The sequence below is a fragment of the Dipodomys spectabilis genome, unplaced genomic scaffold (genome assembly GCF_019054845.1).
Source record: "Dipodomys spectabilis isolate Male_0828 unplaced genomic scaffold, ASM1905484v1 ptg000115l, whole genome shotgun sequence".
NCBI classification, from domain to species: Eukaryota; Metazoa; Chordata; class Mammalia; order Rodentia; family Heteromyidae; genus Dipodomys; species Dipodomys spectabilis.
In genome coordinates this window covers 16,537,710-16,559,900 of record NW_024870792.1, presented here as the reverse complement: position 1 = coordinate 16,559,900, position 22,191 = coordinate 16,537,710, and the positions used below count along the sequence as shown (strand labels likewise).

Below are 22,191 nucleotides of genomic sequence, written 5' to 3'. Positions count from 1 at the left end.
AAGAAGAAAGAACATTAGGGATTGAAGACAAGGTTAAAGAACTATTATAGAGACCCATAAAGGGTAGGAAAATAAACAAGTATGACTATACCTTTTGAGAACTCTTGGACATGATCAGTGTGAGAGTAAACATAAGAATTTATGGGGTAGGAAAAGATGTAATACAAATTCAAAGCATAGAAAACATATTTAATAAAATGATAGCAGAAAAATTTCCAAATCTAGAGAAAGATATGGACATTCAACTGCAAGATGTATTTAGAACAGCAAGTAACCAGAAATTCTACACATCATACTACTACACACCATACTCTGTAGTAGCTTACAAGCAAGAACATTCAAGGGGCTGGGAAGGTGGCTCAGTGGTAGAGCGCTTGCCTTGCATGCCAGAGGCCCTGGGTTTGATTCCTCAGCATCACATAAGAAAAAAGCCGGAAGTGTCGCTGTGGCTCAAGTGGTAGAGCGCTAGCCTTGAGCTGAAGAGCTGAGGGACAGTGCCCAGGCCCAGAGTTCAGGCCCCACGACCAGACCAAAAACAAAACAAAAACAAAAAAAAGAACATTCAAAACTTAAAAGAGCAAGAGCTGAAGAGCTGAGGGACAGTGCCCAGGCCCAGAGTTCAGGCCCCATGACCAGACCAAAAACAAAAAAAAGAACATTCAAAACTTAAAGAGCAAGAGATCAACTTACTTATAATGGGAAGTTATGAAAATTACATCAGACATCTTAGAAGAAACTCTAAAAGCCAGGAAGGCATGAAATGATATTTCTAGTCCTGGGAATAAATACTCACCAAATAAGATTACAATGCTAGACAAAGTTATATTTTTTGATGGTGATTTTACTTCAGCTTAAAAAAAAACTTTTTATTGAAAAGGTAATGTGCTAAGGGGTTACAATTACACAAGGAAGGTAATGAGTATATTTCTTTTTTAACACTGTTGCCCCTCCCTCTTTTCTCACTTTTCCTACAGTTCCCCTCACCTCCCAAGTTATAAAGTTTATTTCCAACATAGTGTCTAGTGAGTATCACTGCTGTATTGTTTTCTGTCACTGGGAATCTCTGCAAGCTTTTACAAACCTCTCCCCACCCCCCCCACCCGCAGTGAGATTTTACAGACTTTTGGTGAGGCTGCCTCAGGCAAAGCTGTCCCTCCTTGGGGGTCCTCCTCCACCAGGACAGGGCTGCCTTTCCCTGGGCAGAGCTGGCTCTCCCTAGGCAGGGTTTTTTTGTGTTTTTTTTTTTGTTTGTTTGTTTTTTTAAATTTTTTTTTTCCGGTCATGGGGCCTGAACTCTGGGCCTAAGCGCTGTCCCTCAGCTCTTCAGCTCAAGGCTAGCACTCTACCACTTGAGCCACAGTGCCACTCCCGGCTTTTTTCTTTTTGCTTATGTGGGGCTGAGGAATCGAACCCAGGGCCTCGAGCATGCAAGGCAAGCGCTCTACCACTGAGCCACCTTCCCAGCCCCTAGGCAGGGTTTTATTTTCCACCAGGGATGGGTAATACAAGGGAATCAGATTCCTTTGTCTTGTTGAAAGATGACATGTGTTACCAGCCAGCTGCTTCTTCAGACAGAGCACTGTTGGTTTCTCAGTAATTTTCTTCCATGTTCTACTTCCCAAAGTTTTCTTTGAAAGTAAAGATCTTCCAACGTAAGCACAAACCAAGCCAATCCATGTTCTTGCCTAAGCCAGATATGTTGGAATTGACAATCACACAACAGTTCACAGGGGGAACCAACTTGCCCTCCCCCCCAAAAAATAATGATTGGGAAGGTTATAAACATGAAACTGGTTAAAGTGAAACACAAAATGTTGATATGGTTTCAGAATACTGATTGTACATTTTACTTGTGGTTTGAGTAGGAGCAGAATTTGATTATGTCATGAATAGTAGGAAGGATATTCTTTCCTTTTCCAAAAAACTACAAGAAACTCCGTCACTAATATCTCTCTCCTAATTTACAGCATCAGTACAGAAATTAAGAAAACTGACCTTCCAAACCTTCCTTGGTTACTAATGACAGCTATCAGTAAGATCATAATTCTGTTTGTGTTCATAAAGTCTACTTACTATAAAAACTAAAGTAAATCAGAGAAAATTTTATTCATTTTATTATTTTCTCCATACCATACAAACCATGCTATTACTTGGGTGCAAAATTTTCCACTGAATCTTGTCCATTTGAAGAAAGACCATGAACAGCAGCAGTTTTTGCTAGATAAAGCATTGTATCTGTATTGAAAAACCTTGCTGAAATATCCAACAACTACATACAATTTGTGAAATACAAATTAATATAATTATGAAGCTAAGTTGTTGGAGTAGAACACATAATTTCCTGAAATGATTATGTAAGCCCAGATATACTACATAATTCATTTTAGGGTTCAAGTTTATTTTATTGTATTTCATTTTGTGAAGTTTGAAGAAAAATTCTTTCCACTTGTTTAAAAAATAATTTTGAAGTGTACAAAGTTCAAAATGTGAAAAGTGTGGTGTCATAGAAACAATACTATACAAAGATGGGATGGACTTTTATGATAAAAAAAATCCTTGTCATTGCTACATATTCCATCCGGTGATTTCATAAATCAAAGCTTTTAACTGTCTAGACTCATATGTGACTGTATTCTTTCCAGTATATATTCTATCTTCCTCCAGAGGTTGTTCTATAACAGCAGGTATGTTTCTGCCAAAAACTTCACAATGCTCTAGAAACTGGACACATTCTTCAATAACATTGTCACAAAGCACTATCATGTGCTTGGACATGTTTTCTAATAGGGAGAAGAAGCATCTTTTGGCATAATACCAAGTATCAGTTCCCAGTTTTTTGTTGTAAGGTTCCAAGCTCCTGATAATCCGAGAAATGCCAAAGTCATAATTTCCTTTGGCACAATAAAGTGTTCCTATCACCAAATTCACAATGCAGAGATGGTAGATTTTCTTGTCTGGGTCATCATAGGACAGGTGCTCTTCTTCCTTTTCAATCTTCCTCATCAACTCCTCAGCTTCTTCATTTTGACTGGTCATAATGTAGGAAACACAGAGGTTGGCTAACACAACAGCACTAACATTCAGGATGTTATCATAATGCTTCTTGACTATGGGCTCATAGAAACCAATGGCTTCTTTGTATTTGTCCTCCTGCATGAAAAGAATATGAGCCACATTCAACTTCCACACATCATGGTCATTACAGAATTCCACGGACTTGCAGAAGATCTTCTCCACCATTGAATAATTTTCAAGGTTCCAATAGATTTTTGCCTGGGCCATCAACACAGGAATGTACTTCTCAAGGGCATCATCATATTCATTCAATGCTTTTTTGACAAGGTTTTCATCTTTATTGTGTCTTGCTTCTTGTACTTGTTTGGTGAGTCTCTGGAGCTGCTCAGTCAGCATCCCTGCTAGCCCATCAAGCTTAATGAAAGCCTCTTCAGGAGCTGTCTGGCAAGTGATCATTGCATCCAAGAAGTCATAGAGATAGGGTGTGAGGAATTTATAAGTCAGATGTGCATTCTCTGCCAGGACATCTGCTGCCAGATCAAAATACTCATATTTACAGTAGAGCAGTAAGAGGTTGCCAAAGGTCTCTGGGGGAAAGGGATTCTGTTGCAGCAAAAACTGTAGCTTTTCAAAGCCCTCTGTAGGCCTGGTGTCCATGTTCATGAGTGCCTGGTTGTGCAAGGTCACAGGGTCCAATTCCTCTTCTGCCCTAGGGGGCATGTCAGTGAGGGCCTCTTGAGCAGCATCAAAGCTTTTCAACTGGTATTCTATGGCTGCCTTGAGGTTGAAGGCTTCCACCAGAGCAGTCTGGTGGAGGACTGAGGTGTTGCCCACACTGCGAACATCGATGCCCTCAGTGGTCATGCCCACACCCAGCTCTGGGTGCTGGCGAATACCACGCTCAATAATGTTGGCAATGTGTTTAAGGGCAGGGCCATAGTGTCTGTTGCTGTAACATGCCAGAGCAAGATTGTAGGACACATCAGGCTGGTAGCCCGAGGCCTGCAGGGCGGCAAAGAACTTGGAACAGGCAGCTTCATAGTGTCCCTCCTTGTAGAGCAAACAGCCCAGGTTGACCTGGCCATCAGTGTCATTCTCGCCCCCTCCCTCCTCGCCAGCCTCCCCACCCAGCAGCTGCTCCACCAGGCTCCTGGCCCCTGGCAGGTCTCCCTCACTGTACTTGATAGCAGCCTGCAGGCGCAGGACCCGGTTGTGGTAGGCTGGGTTGTCGAGGAGGAGGAAGGCGATGCGGGTGGCCTCTGGGTAGAGGCAGGCCTTGTACAGGGCCTGGGCCTGGTAGAGGCGGTACTGCTCGATGTCGGGGTAGAGCTGGCCGAGCTGCTCATAGCACTCGGCGGCCAGGGCGAACTCCTGCAGGCGGTAGTAGCAGTAGCCGAGCAGGGAGAGGCCGGCGCGGCTCTTGGGGCTGCGCTGCAGCTCTGCGCCCAGCAGCTGCACGGCCTCTGTGTAGCGGGCGTCGCGGATGAGTCTGTACACCACCACCGTGAACTCCCTTTTGGGGACCCGAGCGCCATTTTGTAGGGCCATACTGGCCAGTTTTGCTGTGCGTCCTTGTTTCCAAGGCAACAAGGCAACCGGAAATCGAAGTATGTACTGATATTACTCTGGAGAATTAATAATGCGCTAGGAAAGAAAAGGAATCCTTGGCATGAGTTTCTCTTTCTTGCTGTCTGTCAGAAAACCCCTGATTGTGTAGTGACAGGTGTGGGAGAGAGAAGCAAATCCTCTGGACTGTTCATATGATGAAACCATGTTTGCATATGTACCTCTTAGTTCACACTGCCCGTTGGGACATAGCAGGCATTCATGCTAGAGGCATGAATGCTAGAAGCATCGTCCTTGCTGAAAAGACAGTCCTGGGGGTGTGTTATGTCATGTGTCTCTCTTCCAGGTGTGTGTGTGTGTGTGTGCATGTATTATTTTGTGTTTTGCAGATAGCAGAGCGACATTTAGACTCCCCCTTGTTGTTAAACTGGTCATCGACAGTAAATGACATGCCTCCTAGACCAGGGTCTGCACAAATGATCATTGAGTTCATTGAGGCTTATACATTCTAGGTTTGTACCAATGGTATTGTTTCACACTGTTTCAGTGATAGGATCTGGGTGAAAAACATGATTTATATCCTCAAAATCTCCCTAGAATATCTGTTATGGTCACATGAAAGTACATTTTGTGAGAGAAAGTCTTTTCTGGCAAACTAGAATGTCTCCATTTTATGCGCAACCACCATTTTGTACTTAAATTTCTTGGAATTGTTTGCTTTTTTTGTGGTAAGGGACTTTTTATTGGTATTTCCAACTTTCTCAAACTGTAAATATGAGTTGCACCTTTCTTAGCAAACTGTGATCCTTTGCCACTGCTAAGGTGAAAGGAATGAGTACTCCTCCCAGAGCACTTTCTAGCTCTCACAGAGTACTTTCTAGCTTTCTAGCTTCCTTGATCCACTCCACCCCCACCTTCACCTGCTAGCCAATGGCAAATAGAATGTGAGCCTGACTCCTAATAGGGAGAAGGGGCAGCGCCACCCCTTGCATTAGGATAAATCCTAGCTGACCACTGACCTGTATGTGCCTGCTTGACTGTGAGTAGAGTGGCTAGGCACCCTTCTGTGCAGAAGGAAATTGCCTTGAGGAGATCTCCTTTGTTGTATGTCTGTTTTCCACCACCAGCAGGTTGCTACATCCAACAATTTTGTGAGAGAATAGTTCTGTTACTAGCAGTTCTTAATTGTGGTTATTTCCAGAGGTTGACTGGTAAGAAGAAAAATATGCTGTGACTCCTAACAAGTATTAGAAGAGGATCAGTTTTAGATCAGTTCTAAGCATTTTTCTATCCCCCTTTTTATAAACATATTACTAAATATGTATTACTGACCCTGCATTCAAACTTGACTATATCCAAAACTTTTGTCCTCTAACTTTACCTCACAATAAGAAGCTAATATCTTCTATCTTTTTCATTGTGTTAATACCTAAGATAAATGTGATCACAATAAAAGCATAATATAATATAAAGACTTTCATGCAACCCTTTCAACTGTCTGTTAGATAGTATTGCTTCCCATACCTATTTTCTTATTAATCGCACAGGCAGCACCAGCCATAGCACATCCACTCTATTATAGTCCATTTATTTGCGATCTTAGTAGCCACCCTCCAATCTGCATATTACTGATGAAAATTGTGTGGGCTAGGAAGGTTTAAAAGTTTATGTAATTTTCTCAACTACTGGTAGGTAGAGGATGAAACATGATATAAAACAGCTAAGTTCCAAAGGAAAGAGTTGAATAGTTAATAATTCAATACATGTATCTCCTGTACATTGGGCTTAGTTTTTGGTATGATGGGAATTTTATGGGTTTTCTTTTCGTCTTTAGGATTACTTGGTGTGGACCATAGACTTTGAAGTTCCATGCCTCAATTCCAGATTCAAGCAGATGTTAGAAAGTGAGTATTGGGAATACTACTAATGACTTAGTATTGGAAGGAGGAAACTTCAGTAAAGAGGCAATAGTTGGTGGCATATTCAGGCTTCCTATTGCTGAGAACTGGCAGTTTTGTATTCCTGGGTGGAGACAAATAAGGAGCATCTCAATATGTCAATATCAAGAAAGGAACAACTCTACCCATTTCAGAAGATTGAGAGAGACTTTGGCTCATCCAAAGTCCTGACATAAGGCAGCTGAATTCAACTCAATCCTACTCTGAGGCTTCTTACAACTTTATCTCTTAGTGCACCTACTCTTTTAGGGCTTTAACTCAACAGAGAGTTGGTGGAGGGCTCTGATGTCTTCTTCTTTATGACTAGGCTCTCTGCCTGACAACTGTCTGTTGAAAATGTAAACTCAGCAGTTTTAAATACTTGTGTATGGATTGTTCTTTTTAATAAGATGATATTAAGGTAAGATAACAAAACAAGAAATTATACTTCATATCTTTTGTGTCTCTGTAGAGTTGTATTTATACCATGGAAACATTTAATTCCAAATGACTTTAAAACATGCACAATAAAAGGACTATCTACTATTCCCAAATTTCTTTGATCCCTGTAGGAAATCAGTTCAGATTCTCCTCTTTGTGTTGGCACCATTCTATGAGCATGGCAGGAGATGCGGGCAAGAAAGTGACTGTCTATCTTCCTTATTTCATGGGATGCTGCTCCAGAGGCTTGGCTTGAAAAAAGCAGAAAAATCAGCTTAGACAGCTGGAGGGCAGGGTCATTTATGAGTGCACCAATCACACTGTGAAACTGGCATGAACATTACTGTTGCTGTGAGAGACTCACTTTTATTTAGTCTGATAGGTAGTTGGGGAATAGATTCTTCATCCTCCTCCTCCTCTTCCTTCTCCTCTCCTGCTCCCTCCCCTTCTTCCTCCTCCTTCCTCCTTTTCTACCTCCTCCTCCTCCCCCTTCTCCATGTGAAGAGTAAAAAGAAGACTTTTTTCACCCACAATGTTAAAATTTATTGAATAATAAAAAATTCACAAGCAATCTAAATTTCATTGGTGTTAATTCACCGATTACTACTGAGGTCACTTGATTGCCTGATCTGCTAGAAACACAGACAAAAAGAGAATTTTTAATTAAAGATAAAAATTCTCAAAAGTGATAATCTAGGTGAAAAACTGTAAAATATAAAGAATCATTTTTTGCAATAGAATCTTAAAAATTTGGAGTATATATATCAAGAAAGTGTAGGTAAGTATTTAGTGGTTGTAATGAAGTGAGTTAGAGATTTGTAGAAACAAATTAGTGATTGAGAAAAATGGTATGAGATTCAGGGTAGATTTTGATATAAGAAGAAGGCATGTGTACCATGTTGGAGAGTTTCATTTACACAAAACTCATAGAAGCTAAATGTATGATGTTTGCTTTTGAGCATGCTTATGTTCTGCTTGCCAAAATACAACATGATCTGCTTCTATGGTCTATCTGCATGTATAATGTATTTAGCATTCTCTCTTGCATCTCATTGGAAATCATATTGTCTTATGTATACTGAAAATGTGAACACCTCCTATAGGCAAACATTGTTAATTCATGAATATTCTAATCACATCTGTGGGAAAACATCATCCTTGGTAAAAGGAAGTTCTTCTGCACAAACCATTTTGTGCAGTTGTTACTTCTTTTTCCCTTTGATTTCAGAACAATATCTTTGGGGTGGCCAGTATGAAAGCAGTTACACTGCCATACATACCCCAAACCCCATCTCCCTCTGTGAACAGGAAAAAATAAATAAATAAATTTTCCAAATTGCAATGTAGCTCACTGACTTTTAGCAGCATCTGTTCAATCTTTCAGGACTTTTGGAAAGATGGTATACTGAATCAACATTGGTAACATTTATGTGTGGATGGTGAGACACAACCCTATTTGGAAGTTTCCTCTCATTGGCAGTTTGACTTTTATTAATATTTTAACAGATTTCCTTCTTGAATATGCTTTGCTTTCAATCAAGTAGCATATATTTTGGATTTATGATGCTACTGTGTGAATTAATCAAGAAGAGCACAATAGCATTATGGTTTATAACAGGGAGTAGCAGAGAAAGCAAAACGGCGGATACTGGAATTTTAAAACAACCAACCACCCATCCAAACAAAGAGCTACCCTAAATCCCTGTGTTTGTGTAGTACTTCTAGTACCAGGCCCGCTTTGCCTAATTTCCCTCATTAATCCTCACAAGCCCTTCTGTGAATTAGATGATTCTTATTGTGAGCCTCATTTTAAAACTGCTTACTGCATAGCACAAAGAAGCCTGCAGTTGCCACAGCTAGCACTGGTGATTCCTCCTATTGGCCAGTAGTGGGCCACACTGCACCTCTTCCCTCTGTCCCTGGGCACCTCCTCACCAGTCATTTGAATTGGCTTTGGATCATTTGCTGCAGTTTGTTCTAATAGAACAGGCACAATGGTGTAAGAATTTTAAAGTTTAAGCACCGAAGCCATTGTGTAATTGTATAGCGTCATTGTGGCTGGCGGCCCTGCATTGATGCGATCCCCCAGTGTAATTGCCCATGCAAATTTGAACACTGTGCAACCGACATAGGAACCCAGCTTTTGGCTGCAGACTCTCTTACCTCCAGAAAACCTTCAATGATTGGAAGAACCTTTGTCATTTAAAAATTACTGTCCCTGTATCCTGTCACACAGGCAAACATCACAGATCACAACAGGCTTAATGGGCTAAACTAACAGTCAACATGTAAATGTATGCTTCCTCCTTTCAGCCCTTCTCAAAAGAAATAACAATTATTCCAGAGCTTTAGCTAAACATTAAGCATTTTATTAAAAACAAAGACTTCTAGGTCTCTTAAACAGTTTGTTTCAAAACCGTAATTTATTTGGAAGAGCCAAGCAGTGTTTAATATAGTGTTCTTGAAGGAAACATCAGCCTGGGAAATCTACACAAAGGGAATGGCTTCAAACAACTCAACTGAAGACATATATTCCTTCTTTTGTGTAAACCAATAATAATTAGAAAGAAAGTCAGCAGGGGATCCACTTTAGATTATTATACATCAAAATAAAATAGAAAAAGCAATATTCCCCTCAAGGGAATGAGACTCAGCAAAACCCAGTCTCCTGTTTCCACATTATGCTGTTTTGTTTAAAATGATCTAAACACGATTCAGATCTAAAGCAGAATAAAAATTAAGATTGCAATACACACTTTATACACATAAAATGAGCACAGATAAATGATGGCTTCAAAGAACACATTTTACACAACAAGTAGTTAATCTACTTAATAAAATGAACTTATTTTTGAACCAGTGTATCCATCCAATGACATTGGGGTAGATAAATGACCAAATAAACAACTTATATTTAGCACTGCTGAGAGACTAGCAAACATGCAAGGATACTCAAATTAAATTATAAAAGGTGTATTACACAAAATTGGTAGCCAAAGAAAAAGACAGTGATATACACAATATAAGTACAACATCGGACTCCACTAAGTCTAAATGCTAATCACAAAATCCTCCAGACCTAACCCTTTCTGTTTCTGCCATCTATGTGCTTTAGTCCATTATTGTTCACTTAGGAAGTTTATAGAATTGTGGTCTTCTTGTGGCCAGACTTCACCTTTACATTCCTGATACATTTGAGTTTGGGGAGATCTTTATAGCACGCTGCAGAATAACAATTCAGAATGTTATGTGGGAGCACATAATGAAACTTTACTCTAGTGGCACTGCCAGAGATTTTAGGATCCCAAATTAGGCTTTGTTCATTTGCTTTAGTGAATTCCTTTTGTGTTTTCTTTTTTGCCAAGCCAAAGCATTTTTCTTAATTTTAATTTTTTGTGAACATACTGTAAGCATTTTTCTTTATATTAAATATTTTTTCCAAATATGTTTAGGTTTCTATCCTGAATGAAGGAACTTGTTTCACAGTGTTATTGGGGAATACTTTTTTGTGTCTTTTTGTAATTTGTCAGTGGGAGAAATGATTTAAAAATAATTGAGCCACAAAGTAAATTGAGTTGACTCTGTTCAGTGACCTAAAGTGGATAAAATATGATCTATCCCTCCCTCCCTCCTTCCTTTTCTTCCTTGCCTTCTTTCCTTTTCTTCCTTGCCTTCTTTCCTTTTCTTCCTTCCCCTTCTTTTTTTTCCTTCCCTCCCTCCATTCCTTCCTCCCTCTCTTCCTCAGTCCTTCCCTCTCTTCCTTCTTGTGTGGTCCCTCCCTCCCTTTCTTCTTTCTTTTGTGTTACCAGGGATTGAACTCAGGGCTTCACACTTGCCAGGCAGGTATTCTACTCATGAGAAACCACACCACAAGTCCTTAGTCTTTTAGTTTGTTTTCAGGTTGAGTCTTACACTAACTTTGCCTGAAATGAAAAACCTTTAGCCTGTCTCTTTACCCAGCTCTTGTAGCAGGGACTATAGGTGTATACCACCAAATCTGTCCCAAAGTATGAAAAAGCAACTGAATTCCAATAACATCAATACAATAATATTTTACTAATAAAAGGTTTTAAACTTAATATTAACACAACACATTTGCAAATATAAAATACCTGAATGTATAGGTATCTCACATTGAAGAAACCATGAAAACAGAGGCAAATTAACTTTTCTTGACTCATTTTCTAAATTTACTCTAAGTTAATGAATATTATTTATTAGATATTGTGATATAAGATAATCTAAAATTATTCTGAGTGAATAATATATGTGTATTTAAAAAGCATATTGATCATATTTTTGTAATCTCTAGAAGTAGGTTTAGACACATTTAAAACAAGACTTTTTATATCTAACATCTATATATCTATATATCTTTACATTTTGACTTTAGTGAGAAGATGACCTCTTCAGGTTTGTTTCTGTTTTCTTTGGGAATACAAGTAAAAATTGTCTGAAGGAACTTTTAAAAGCAAAGAGCTTGGTCCTTTCATGTGAAAACTGAAAAAATGTCAGTGCTTTTATTAAACAGATAAAAACCTGAGACTTGTTGAGTCCCAAGACAACAAGTCTAGCCAGTGGCCAGATAGGATAGAGTCCTGGTCTACTGTGTGCTTGTTGGCATTTTTCACAGTATGCCAAGCTGTCTGTATGTGTTAGGATTTCTGGCTGCATTGTAAATTGTGCATATGTTATTTACATACTGAGTAGTATGAATAAACATCAGGTCTGGAAAAAAAAACCCACAACTCATAGAAAAAGTAGGGTGAAATCATTTTGACTGTAAATGCCAAGAGACTTGAGGAAACAAACATACTGGTTAAGTAGAAGTTGCAAGAAGCCTCACATTTTCAATGCATTCCTCTAATAGTGAACACTAATGATTGGGGAATTTTCTTCTTCTCTATTATAGAAAAGTGGAAAATAGGTAGGGATAATCACACATACCTCACATTCTTGGGAAGTTATAAATTATTTTACACAGGGATTAAAAATATCTCAAACTCTCAGGAGGTCAACCTCAAGGTTATTGGACCAAGAGGCTGCCACTCTTTTCACCACTTTGTTGTCGTGAAAAAAGACCCCTAGCATTAGTCAGCAGTTTCTAAATCTTGACCACCCCCCTCTCCAATAGGAAAGATATCTCAAGACAGGAGAAATAGATGGAGGCAATTACAAACAGTCACTTGATTGATGGTTGACATTGTCAGGGCTCCACTGTATGGCAGATTGCAATGGTGTTGAACTCCCCTTGCTACCAGTGGAGGTTGCTATTGGCAACCGTGCAGTGAAGCCAATAAAAAGGCAAGAAAATGAGAGGAAAACTCAACCTTAGTGGAATCTGTAGGGTTTGTGCTATAAATTATGTTCCCTTTAGCCATATGCAGCATCAACATTCAGGACAGCTATAGTGCTTGTAGCTGCCTGCAGGTTCTGACAGACCCTGGGTCCAGTTTTATCATAAAACACATCCTTTAAAATTTTGCCATAGATGGACTGGCATCATTTGTCAGGCTATTTATTTATTGTTGGGGAGGACAACAGATGTGAGCTCATCGCTGCCTCACATAGACTGATTTTTCAATTCCCATTTGTGATATAAACATGATGTGGCATAATACCCAGAAATACCTGCAGTGTTTCTGAGCAGCGGACACATGATGATCTCACAGACCAAGGGCTGTTCTTAGCTCCACCCATCCTTTGTTCCTTACCTGAAGGAGGGGAGACAGCCCTGCAGAAGCTATTTTCCTTTATAGCAGAGTGATTCAGAAAACTGGCTTAATAAAATCCATAAATCTGAACAACCTCCTCTTACCTGCTCTGCAGAGGCAATTTTTCCTGCACTCATTTTCTCCCCCAGTGTCTCCAGTCTTCCCTGCAGAGACAGCTGTAAAGGGTATCTAGGAACATTATTTTTTAGGACTCCCACTCCTTTTTCTCCTTTGTCAACCCCCTTCCTGCCAATTCTCTCTCTTTCCTGCTCAACTGATGATAGGATTCTGCACCCTCTTTTTTTTTTTTTGGTTGGAAGTGCCATTTTTCTTTGTTTGGATTGACTTTCACTTTTCCTTTGGCAGTTCTCTTAACCACCTGCCTCAGCTCCCATCTCTCCTGTGTTGGTCTTCCTATTTGTTTCTTCTTCCTTTTCTCTCTTTTTACTTGGTTTATATTTTTCTTTTACTTTCTTGCTATAACAATACTACTTTTCTACAACTGCCTGCCCCATTCCTACCTTAATTTCTGTCATGTCTTTTTCATACATTTTCCAAATGTCTCCTCTGTGTCAAGAAAGTGATGTTCCTTGTAGAGGTTGGTCTCTATTTCTTTACGATTTCAGTAGGAAAGTTAATAACTGATACTGATCAGTAAAAATAAGAACAGCAATGTTTTCTGGAATGAATCTCAGTTTTTATCCCATCCAGGAATTTTCTGATTTCCCAGTGTTTCTTTGTGGAGTGCAAAATATATAATCAAATAGATGAAGATTTGAAGGGCTCAGGGTCCCTTAACCCTTCAAACAGAAGACTTTAGTTAGCCTTTAGATGTCATATATTTTGAGGATTCCTTAAAAGATTAATTTGACCAGAGATTCTAAATATTTCTCCACGTTGACAAATGAGGAAACAGGCTGAGAGTTCAGTGACTTGTCCATCATGGTCATCCAGTCAGTAGCTTCATAGCTAGGGATTGAGGTCCAGCTTCTAGTCACATGTTCTTTGGGGAAAAAACCATAATATGTCTTCAATCTCTCAGGAAAAATGAGCAGCAAAGCAGCTTTCTAGTTTATCTGTTATAAACTTGGCTTCCTATAGAATATGTGTTTTCTGTCTAGGGATTTATTTCTCTACTTTCCAAGCATTATTTCTTAAACTTAAGGAAAAATGTAAAATTGGGGATCCTTGTGTTTGTCTTTAAGATGATACTGGTAGTAACCTTAAATTTGATACTAAAACATCACTAGGAGGACTGCATAACCCTGCTGGTCCTGTGAAATATCTCTCAGGATTGGCGATAGTTCTTGATGTTAATATGTCATTTCTGGTACATTCTTACATAGATGTCCATTCATCTTTGACTTAATTAAATAACCTATTCTTCCTAGGGAAAAAAAGCTTAATCTACAATGAAGGGTGGATTTTAAAACTCTTAAAAGATAGACTATAATCTCATCAGATACTTACAAACCTTGTGTAAAAACAACCAGACAAATACATTTATTATATTTCTGCTATGGTCCTTTAAGGGAAAAATGATGACTGGTTGGAATTTATAGGAATAGTGAGTTTAAATTTCAGGTAGGTGATTCTAAAAGCTTTGGCTCACTCTTAAGAAGCTATAGGGTAAACACAACAATACCTCTGCAAAATATAAATCTGGATTCCTGGGACAGTCTGGCATATAAGGATACTCTAGGGGAGGCTGAAAAGACAGATGTGTTTGGCTTGTAACAACAAAAAAAAAACCATATACAAGAAGCAGCAGCACTAAAGACACTGATGGCTCTGGGTTCCCCACACAGAATGAGTAGATCTTGAGGTCTGTGGATCCAGTCCAGGCTTTTTCCAGAACTGATATGGATTCATCAGAGAAAGCTGAGGCTCTCTGTCCTTCTGTCCCTCTCTGTGCTACTGTCTATACATCAAGCAGGCCTAAGCATGCTTCCCAGCAATCCTGGAGATCCTTAGATTTATGGAAGCTAAAAACAACAACAAAAACTAAAACAAAAAGGATGATGTGGCTTGGCTGAAGGTGGCCTTTGAGCTGCAGTGTCTGGAGACACAGGAGGACCAGGGTTTACTGTCTGTCCTCCCTAGCCAGCAGGAGGCTGGCTGGCGCAGGGGAGGCAGCGGAGACCAGCTGTCTTTTTTGGTGTAACTCTTCCCACTTCCTTCTGTTTGCAGCCACTGAATCCAGCATGGGCTTCAGTTTCACATTGACCTTTACCAGCGCCTGAAACAAAACAAGAAACTGTTGGGGAGAGAGGACCCCAAGCCATTGACAGTTATATTTTCCACCTTTCCTCTTTATAAGAACAGCGAAAATGACTGTGAGATGAAAAAGATGATTATTTTGGCAAACACGAGCTATTTATCCAAAGTAAACATGTACTTAGCACTATTTTTCTATATTAACATAACTGGTGCAGGAAATGAAAAGATAAGACAGGCTGTGTACAGCTCCAGGGGAGAGGCAGCCCATAGGCTCCTTCCTATCCTATTTCACAGCCACAGAGTGGGAGAGATGAGGGAAGAAGAAATGTGGGGTATCACCAGATAAGGGCAAACTTCAAGGTCTTTGAACCAGATCCATCTAAGTATTTTCTTTCATATCACTTTTTTTGTAAACAAAATAATTTAAAAATAAAATAAAATAACCAGTTTAAGCTTATGGCCTTACAACCTAGATCACTCTTGGTAGTGCAGTGAGAGGCCGGGCAGTATGATGGCTCATTTGAGGCACACGAGTCATTCTGCAACTTCAATGGCAGAGTCTGTGTAGGCATGAGGGTGCTAGGGAGGGCCCCAGGATATTGTCTCTGAATTGGGATTAGAATAGATTCAGCAAGTACAGACTAAATGCAAATAGGTAAACACCTGACAAGCTAGGGGAACACAGAGTTTACTTGGCTCAACAGGGGAAGTTCACTGTACTCTTTCATCATTTTTTCTAAAGTGTGAATTTAAAAAGTTTGTAAGTTCTTTTTTAAAAATTTTTAGGTGATTGACAGTATTTCTTCTTTCTTCCTCTCCCTGCCTTGTGTCCCTCCCTCTCTTCTCTCTCTCTCCTTCCTTCCTTCCAATTCTTCCTTCCTTCCTTCCTTCCTTCCTTCCTTCCTTCCTTCCTTCCTTCCTTCCTTCCTTCCTTCCTTCCTTCCTTCCTTCCTTCCTTCCTTCCTTCCTTCCTTCTTTTCTTCCTTGTTTTGGGTATTCTACCCAAAATCTTGCACATGTATGCAAGCATTCTACTTCTGAGCTATGTTCCCACATTTTCTGTATTTTAAATCTTTTACTTTTCATTATGAAATGTTTCAAACATATCCAGCCAGTAAAACATGATTAGCAAATGAAGCTATTAAACATCTATGTGTGAATAAATAATATAGGTAAAAGATAGGAAAAAAATAATAAATATAGGTAATGTTACTTGTATAAAATATAAACAACAAAGGATCCTGTTTGCTTTCTGGGTAGCCCAATGAAAAAAGGAAATAAAATTTGGATAATATTTCATGTATTAAAAATATGGTCTTTATCCTGTTAAAATAGGAAGGTAGGTATTTCTTATTGTTATTTAAAAGAGAATGCCTTCTTTTTCTAGTCATTTAAAATATTTATTAAGTAAGGTTTGATTTTAGAAACAGCTTAAATGAAAAAGGAAATAATATTTTGTAATTTGTAACTCAAGAGATAATCAGTTCTAACATTTAGGTTTTGTATTGAATGTGATCCTTCCTATTTTTCTAAATGGCTAAGTTATCTAAACATCTAAAATATATTCAAATTGTGTTTTACAATAGCAGTTCATAAAAGGGCCCACTTTAATGAGAACTTTTGGATTTTTAAATATTCATGTTTCTTGGGTCTCAATGAAGTACAAAAACGTGACGTCCCATCTGAATGTGGTAGAGATTCTGCTTATGGACATCTAGTATTTCTTAGATGAATAACCAGTTACTATATGACACACTGTATTCCTCACAGTGACTCTACATTTTGAAAATGATGAAATATGTTCCTTCCATGTTAGGGTCGATCACGCATGATTTTTAGACCTCCTACTCTAGGACCAAATAAGAATCCACATAGAAAGTTAAAGGTTCTTTTTGTAATCTTATTGTTTATTTTGGAAGATATGGAGAACACCAAATTTTTCTAACGTAAAAATCAAGGAAAGGCACCAGCTTGCCATATAGAATGAGTGTACAAAGAAAACTGTTTGAGGATGTAGCATGAGAAGAATAGCTCTTAAAAACATCAAAAAGAGAAAAAGAAGAGGGAGGAGGAGGAGGAGGAGGAGGAGGAGGAGGAGGAGGAGGAGGAGGAGGAGGAGGAGGAGGTATGGTTCTTGAAAATGTGTGGCTTCAACCCTTATCAGGAATCAATCAAACTGGTTAATAGTTTTGTGATTCATAAGATGTGATATCAATGAAGATGACATTTTGAGGACACTGAGTATAATTCTTATTGTCTTTAGTTTGGGGACTATTTGGCACCAGAAGCTTCCTTTCTTCCTTCTTTTGATTCATTAATTTTATCACATCCATTATACTGGATATGTGTAGAATGCTCAGAATTCTGACATTTACCTTTGAGTATAATCTTTATATCACTTTGGGCTCTTACTATCCAGTGAAATTTGACTTCAAATTGATTTCATGCCCTGAGTAACTTATAAACTCCTCTTCATGATTTCCAGGTCTTATTTACTTGGGCTATTTGATTTCCTTCTAAGGTCTATTTGGCCATTTGATTTTACTTTACATCATTCCCAATGCAAAGTCCTACATTTCTCCTTTTACAGGAAAATAGGGAAGTGACTCAAGATTATATTCTTCCTCCCTATAGAAAGAGTATTGTATTTTTCTCTCAGACCCCATCAACCAGTATGTTTTGCCCAAGTTCCCTGGGTTCTGAGTTAAATTTGTCTTTGTACACAAAGCCCTATAAAGTATCCTTTTAGGTTTGTTTTGAGGCCAGGGGAATGATAACCCACTTCAAGCTTGGGTCAGTTAACTTCTATTTTTTTTAAATAAGTTTTTTTATTGTAAAAATATGGTACAGAGGGGTTACAGTTACATGAGCAAGGTAATGAGTACATTTCCTGTCAAGCATTGTTGCCTCTGCCTTTGTTTTTCCCCTACCATCCCTTCCCTCCCACCTCCACAACTACACTCCTCCTGCTTAAATTGTAAAGTTCATTTTTCAACATAGTGTCTTGTACATCTCTTGTACATCTTGTACAAGACCTGTATCCCTATTTAAACATTTTGTTTTTTCCTTTCCCCTCCCCAAATTAGACCAACATCAATAAGTTATACCATGGGAGAGGAATATACAAAGCAACAAAAAAATCATATGGTACATTATAAATACGTTAGAAACAATAGCAAGAAAGAAAAAAAACACTTGCGTCCCTACCTTGGGGTTTATTTTGCTTAACATCATCTTATCTGGTCATATGTACATAGCTTTTGACCTTTTCTGCTTGTCCCAGACATATACTAGTTATTGCAAATAAGGGAAACAATGAGACCTATGTTTCTTTGGGCCTGGCTTACTTCACTTAATGTAATTTTTTCCAAGTCTTTCCATTTCCTAACAAATGGGGCGATGTCATTCTTTCTGATGGAAGCATGGAATTCCATATTGTGTGTGTGTGTGTGTGTGTGTGTGTATGCATATATATATATATATATCACATTTTCTTGATCCATTCATCTATTGAGGGGCATCTGGGTTGGTTCCATATCTTAGCTATGGTAAATAATGCTGCAATAAACATAGTTGTGCTGGTAACTTTAGTATGGTCTTTTTTGTGATCATTTGGGTAAATGCCCAAAAGTGGGTCATAGGGGAACTCTATGTGGAGTCTGTTGAGGAACCTCCATACTGCTTTCCAAAGTGGTTGAACAAGTTTACATTCCTACCAACAGCGCAGTAGGGTTCCCTTCTGGCCCCATCCCATCCAGCTTCTATTTTTCTAGAGCCACAGATTATAACCTTGGTCCCATGTGGATAGCTTGCATGTTTATCCCATTTATCACAAAGGAGACAGAATTAAACCCTTGTAATTCACTATACCTTCTGAAAAACTTTCCCCAGGTATTCTCTGTGGTTAGGGAATGGTCAACAGCAAAGTCTTCCAGGAGGAAAAGCAGCTCCTTTTACAGAGGAGGGCAAGATGTCCGTCACCTAGGCACAAATCTGACTCGGCTCCTTAAATAGCCAGTCCTCCTTTCCAGGGAGTTACAGAGAGAAATGGCCAATATGTAACTAGATATAAGTTGAAGGGGTGCATTGGGGATTGGAAACTCAGAAATAATCAGTTCTCCCAATAAATAGAGAGATTTCATCCTAGGCTGACATGAAGTGGCACTCTCTTGATGTCAGTGTCCTATAAACAGAGAATATACTTTTCCCTCTTTCAACAATGACCACTGTTTATGTCATTCAGCAAAAGCATCTATTTTAAAATCAGGTATATGTACTGGCTAATTCAGATGATGATAATACAAGGCACTCTAACAACTCAGGCAGTGATCAAAACCCTCTTTATTTTCATGAGGAAAACGCAGATGCCTGATTCCTGTGTTATCATTTAAACAAGAATGCAAGGGAGAACTGACTGCCATGGTTTTTATTTAGTATGGTTTGGCACCAGCTCCTCTTTACTCTGATCAAGCCTTTTAATTAAACTGACTACTATAATTCCTATGGAAATTAGTGTTTATGTTATTTTCCTGTTACAAAAGCATTTCTCTAGAACTTATTTTTTTAATTCCAGGAGCACAAATTGGATTTTTTCTGCTTGAAATGTAATTAAAAACTCATTTGATTACAATATTTCTGGCTCTGTTTTACTTATTAAATTCCTGTAATCAGTTTTCTTTTATGAAGCTGCTGGGAAATGATCTCAAAAGCAACACATTTTTCTCTTCTTTGGCAGGTTCCCGAGCATTTACTAAATTACATTCACAGCACCTGCCCATGATTCGAATTACTCCACCAATTTATTCCTTAAACCACTTTTAAGTTTATTTGGCTTAGTCCCAAACAGCTTTCTTCCCTTTTATCCTTGTTCTTTGTTCTCTTTCTTCCTTATTTTCTGTTGAATAAAATACTGAGGGGAGAAGGGGTTACATCTTTCTCAGACTTTCTCTTTTCTCTTTGTTGTCTTATTGTAGAACGGAATTACCACAACAGAATGCTGGTTTTCTCTGGATAGGTGCTGGTTCTAGGCAAAGGTAGCAAAAATCCTGGAGGAATTATTAATTGCAGCTGGCTGAGAAAACATGGAACTACTGAGATATTAGTAAAGGCAAAGTATTATCTGCAAACAAGAAAGCAAGGTTTACAATGACTGCTTGTAAAGCATCAACATCTAGAGGATGGCTTCCAGCAAATACAACACTGTGGGCATTCCTGACGGCTAGGCTAGACTCTGAGAGCCAGTGACACCTGATGGCTTCTGTGACAGTAACTGGCTTCTCACTTAGCACAAGAGAATGAGAAAAACAATACCCAGCTGTCACTCACTCTCCATGTGTGCCCTGGCTGTATCTGCGGCAGGATGCCTCGCTCTCCTCTGCACCATCCCTGAGTGTGACCATTCAGCCACTGTTTAAATACATCTAGAGGCAGCGTGCACACTACTTCTATGATCCATCTACTCTTTGACTACTCAGATTTAGAGAATTACTCCTCACTTTTAGCAGCAGTCTACATCGTTACTATGTCTACCTAATGGTTATAATCCTTGGGGTGCTTGCCCTTTAAATTAGACTCTTCTTGAGATGTGTAGTTTTCACTGCTTGTATATGGCTCCAGGTATAGTTTAAGGTGGATGGAAATTCAAAACCCACTTGGATGCATAGCTCCTTCCTAGTGGGCAACCTAATTAATGTCACTGAAGTTCCAACACCACCTTCAGATAGAACCTGGGCAATTTACCCCATTAGGGCAATTAGTCTTCTAGCTGGTTCCATACACAATACATTGTTAAGTTCTCACATGACAAACACATATAGTAGTCCATGTTTTACTCATATTTTGAATAAGTAACACATTCACACAGCTCAAGAGATATCAAAGGGTACCATACAAAATCTCCCCTTCGGCCCTGTCCCACCCATGAGCATTTCTTCCTAAGAGCTACAGATGCCAATGGGTTTTGTATATTTTTCAAGAAACATTTATCATTATACAAGTAGTAACTACATGGTATTTCATTGCTGTCATAATTTGTTTGGCCAGTTCTATTTTTAATGGAAACCCTTGGGGTTTATATTTTGTCATTTAAATACTGCTAAGATGGATAGCCCTGTACAAGGCTGTTTTGTAGATCTGAAATTTATCTGATAGTCAAACTACAAAATAGTTATTGCTAGGTGAAAAAGTGGATGCACTTGCATTTTGAGCCATATTACTACAAACGTCACTGGAAGTAGAGAACAGGGTCCTTACATTAAGCATAGTAACAAGAGAAAGAAAACATTGAAACTATAGTTTCTATTAAGATTAAAGCCTTGGAAAGATGACATGGGGATGAATAAAGCTAAGACAGAAAGGCAGATCTGGCATTTGGTCCTTTCTTCTCTCTACATTCCAGATTTTTTCTAATGTGTACATTGTACAATGACCTTGCCCAAGCAAGTTGTGATTTCACTCCCTTTCTGAAAAAAAGTCCTGTATTAACTATACATATATATATATATATATGTATATATATATATATATATTCATATCTGGTGAGTGAATCTACTTAAAGTTTTGAATTTTTGTAGCTAATCCATTGTCTTGGCCATTCACAAGTGTTTTCTGGGTGTTTCACAGGCTCTTATTGATACTGCCAAATATTCTTTGGATGCTAATTATGTGTGTGATTGTACGAAGAATTTTACATATATTATCATTTAATTTAACTTATGTGGTATATATTATTATCATCACTTTTTTGTTGTAATTGTTGCTTAATGATTGAGGACACCAATACTTAGATTAAAGGACTTCATCATAGTTATTTGGTTGGTAAGTGGGAGAACAGATAAACTACTAAACATCCTTAGCATCAATACTACTGACATTTTGGACCAAATAATTCTTTATTACAGAAGCTGTCCTGTGCAGTGTAAGATATCACAGAAACCAGAAGCAGCTTTTCCCCCACCTTACCAAATTGTTGCAGCCAAAAGTATCTCAGATATCATATAAATCACCAATGTTCTTTGGAGAGTAGTCATGTACCTGTTGAAAACCACTGCTCTGTACTTCCTCTAAGAATGGTCTGCCTCCATGAAGCTTTAATCCTGATTTGTCTCAAACAGGAGGAAAGAAAAGTAGCCAGAAATATAGTGTGAACCCTAATAGAATCTCTGCTAGTAGAGAAGGGAAGATTTCCTCCTTGGGCCAAACATATACACCTGCCACCTTCTTTATCTGAAGACATTTAAGGAAAGGAAATACAAAGAGTTTCTACAGATGAATTATATGACTCTGGCTATGGATTTAAA

General features: G+C 38.7%; 2 protein-coding genes across 2 annotated transcripts in view; both read right to left on the bottom strand.

Annotated features, from left to right (window-relative positions):
* Positions 1–2,565: 2,565 nt before the first annotated feature.
* LOC122115035 (tetratricopeptide repeat protein 30A2-like) lies at positions 2,566–4,563 on the bottom strand. Its single transcript, XM_042688335.1, has one exon. It carries the CDS (start codon positions 4,561–4,563, stop codon positions 2,566–2,568), a length of 1,998 nt encoding a protein of 665 aa, XP_042544269.1.
* Positions 4,564–14,748: 10,185 nt separating this feature from the next.
* Positions 14,749–22,191, bottom strand: part of Pde11a (phosphodiesterase 11A) — a 338,087-nt gene continuing 330,644 nt past the window's right edge. Inside the window, exon 20 of the mRNA XM_042688315.1 lies at positions 14,749–14,912. Coding sequence (XP_042544249.1) covers positions 14,757–14,912 — 156 coding nt within the window. The 3' untranslated portion in view covers positions 14,749–14,756. The remainder of the gene's footprint in view (positions 14,913–22,191) is intronic.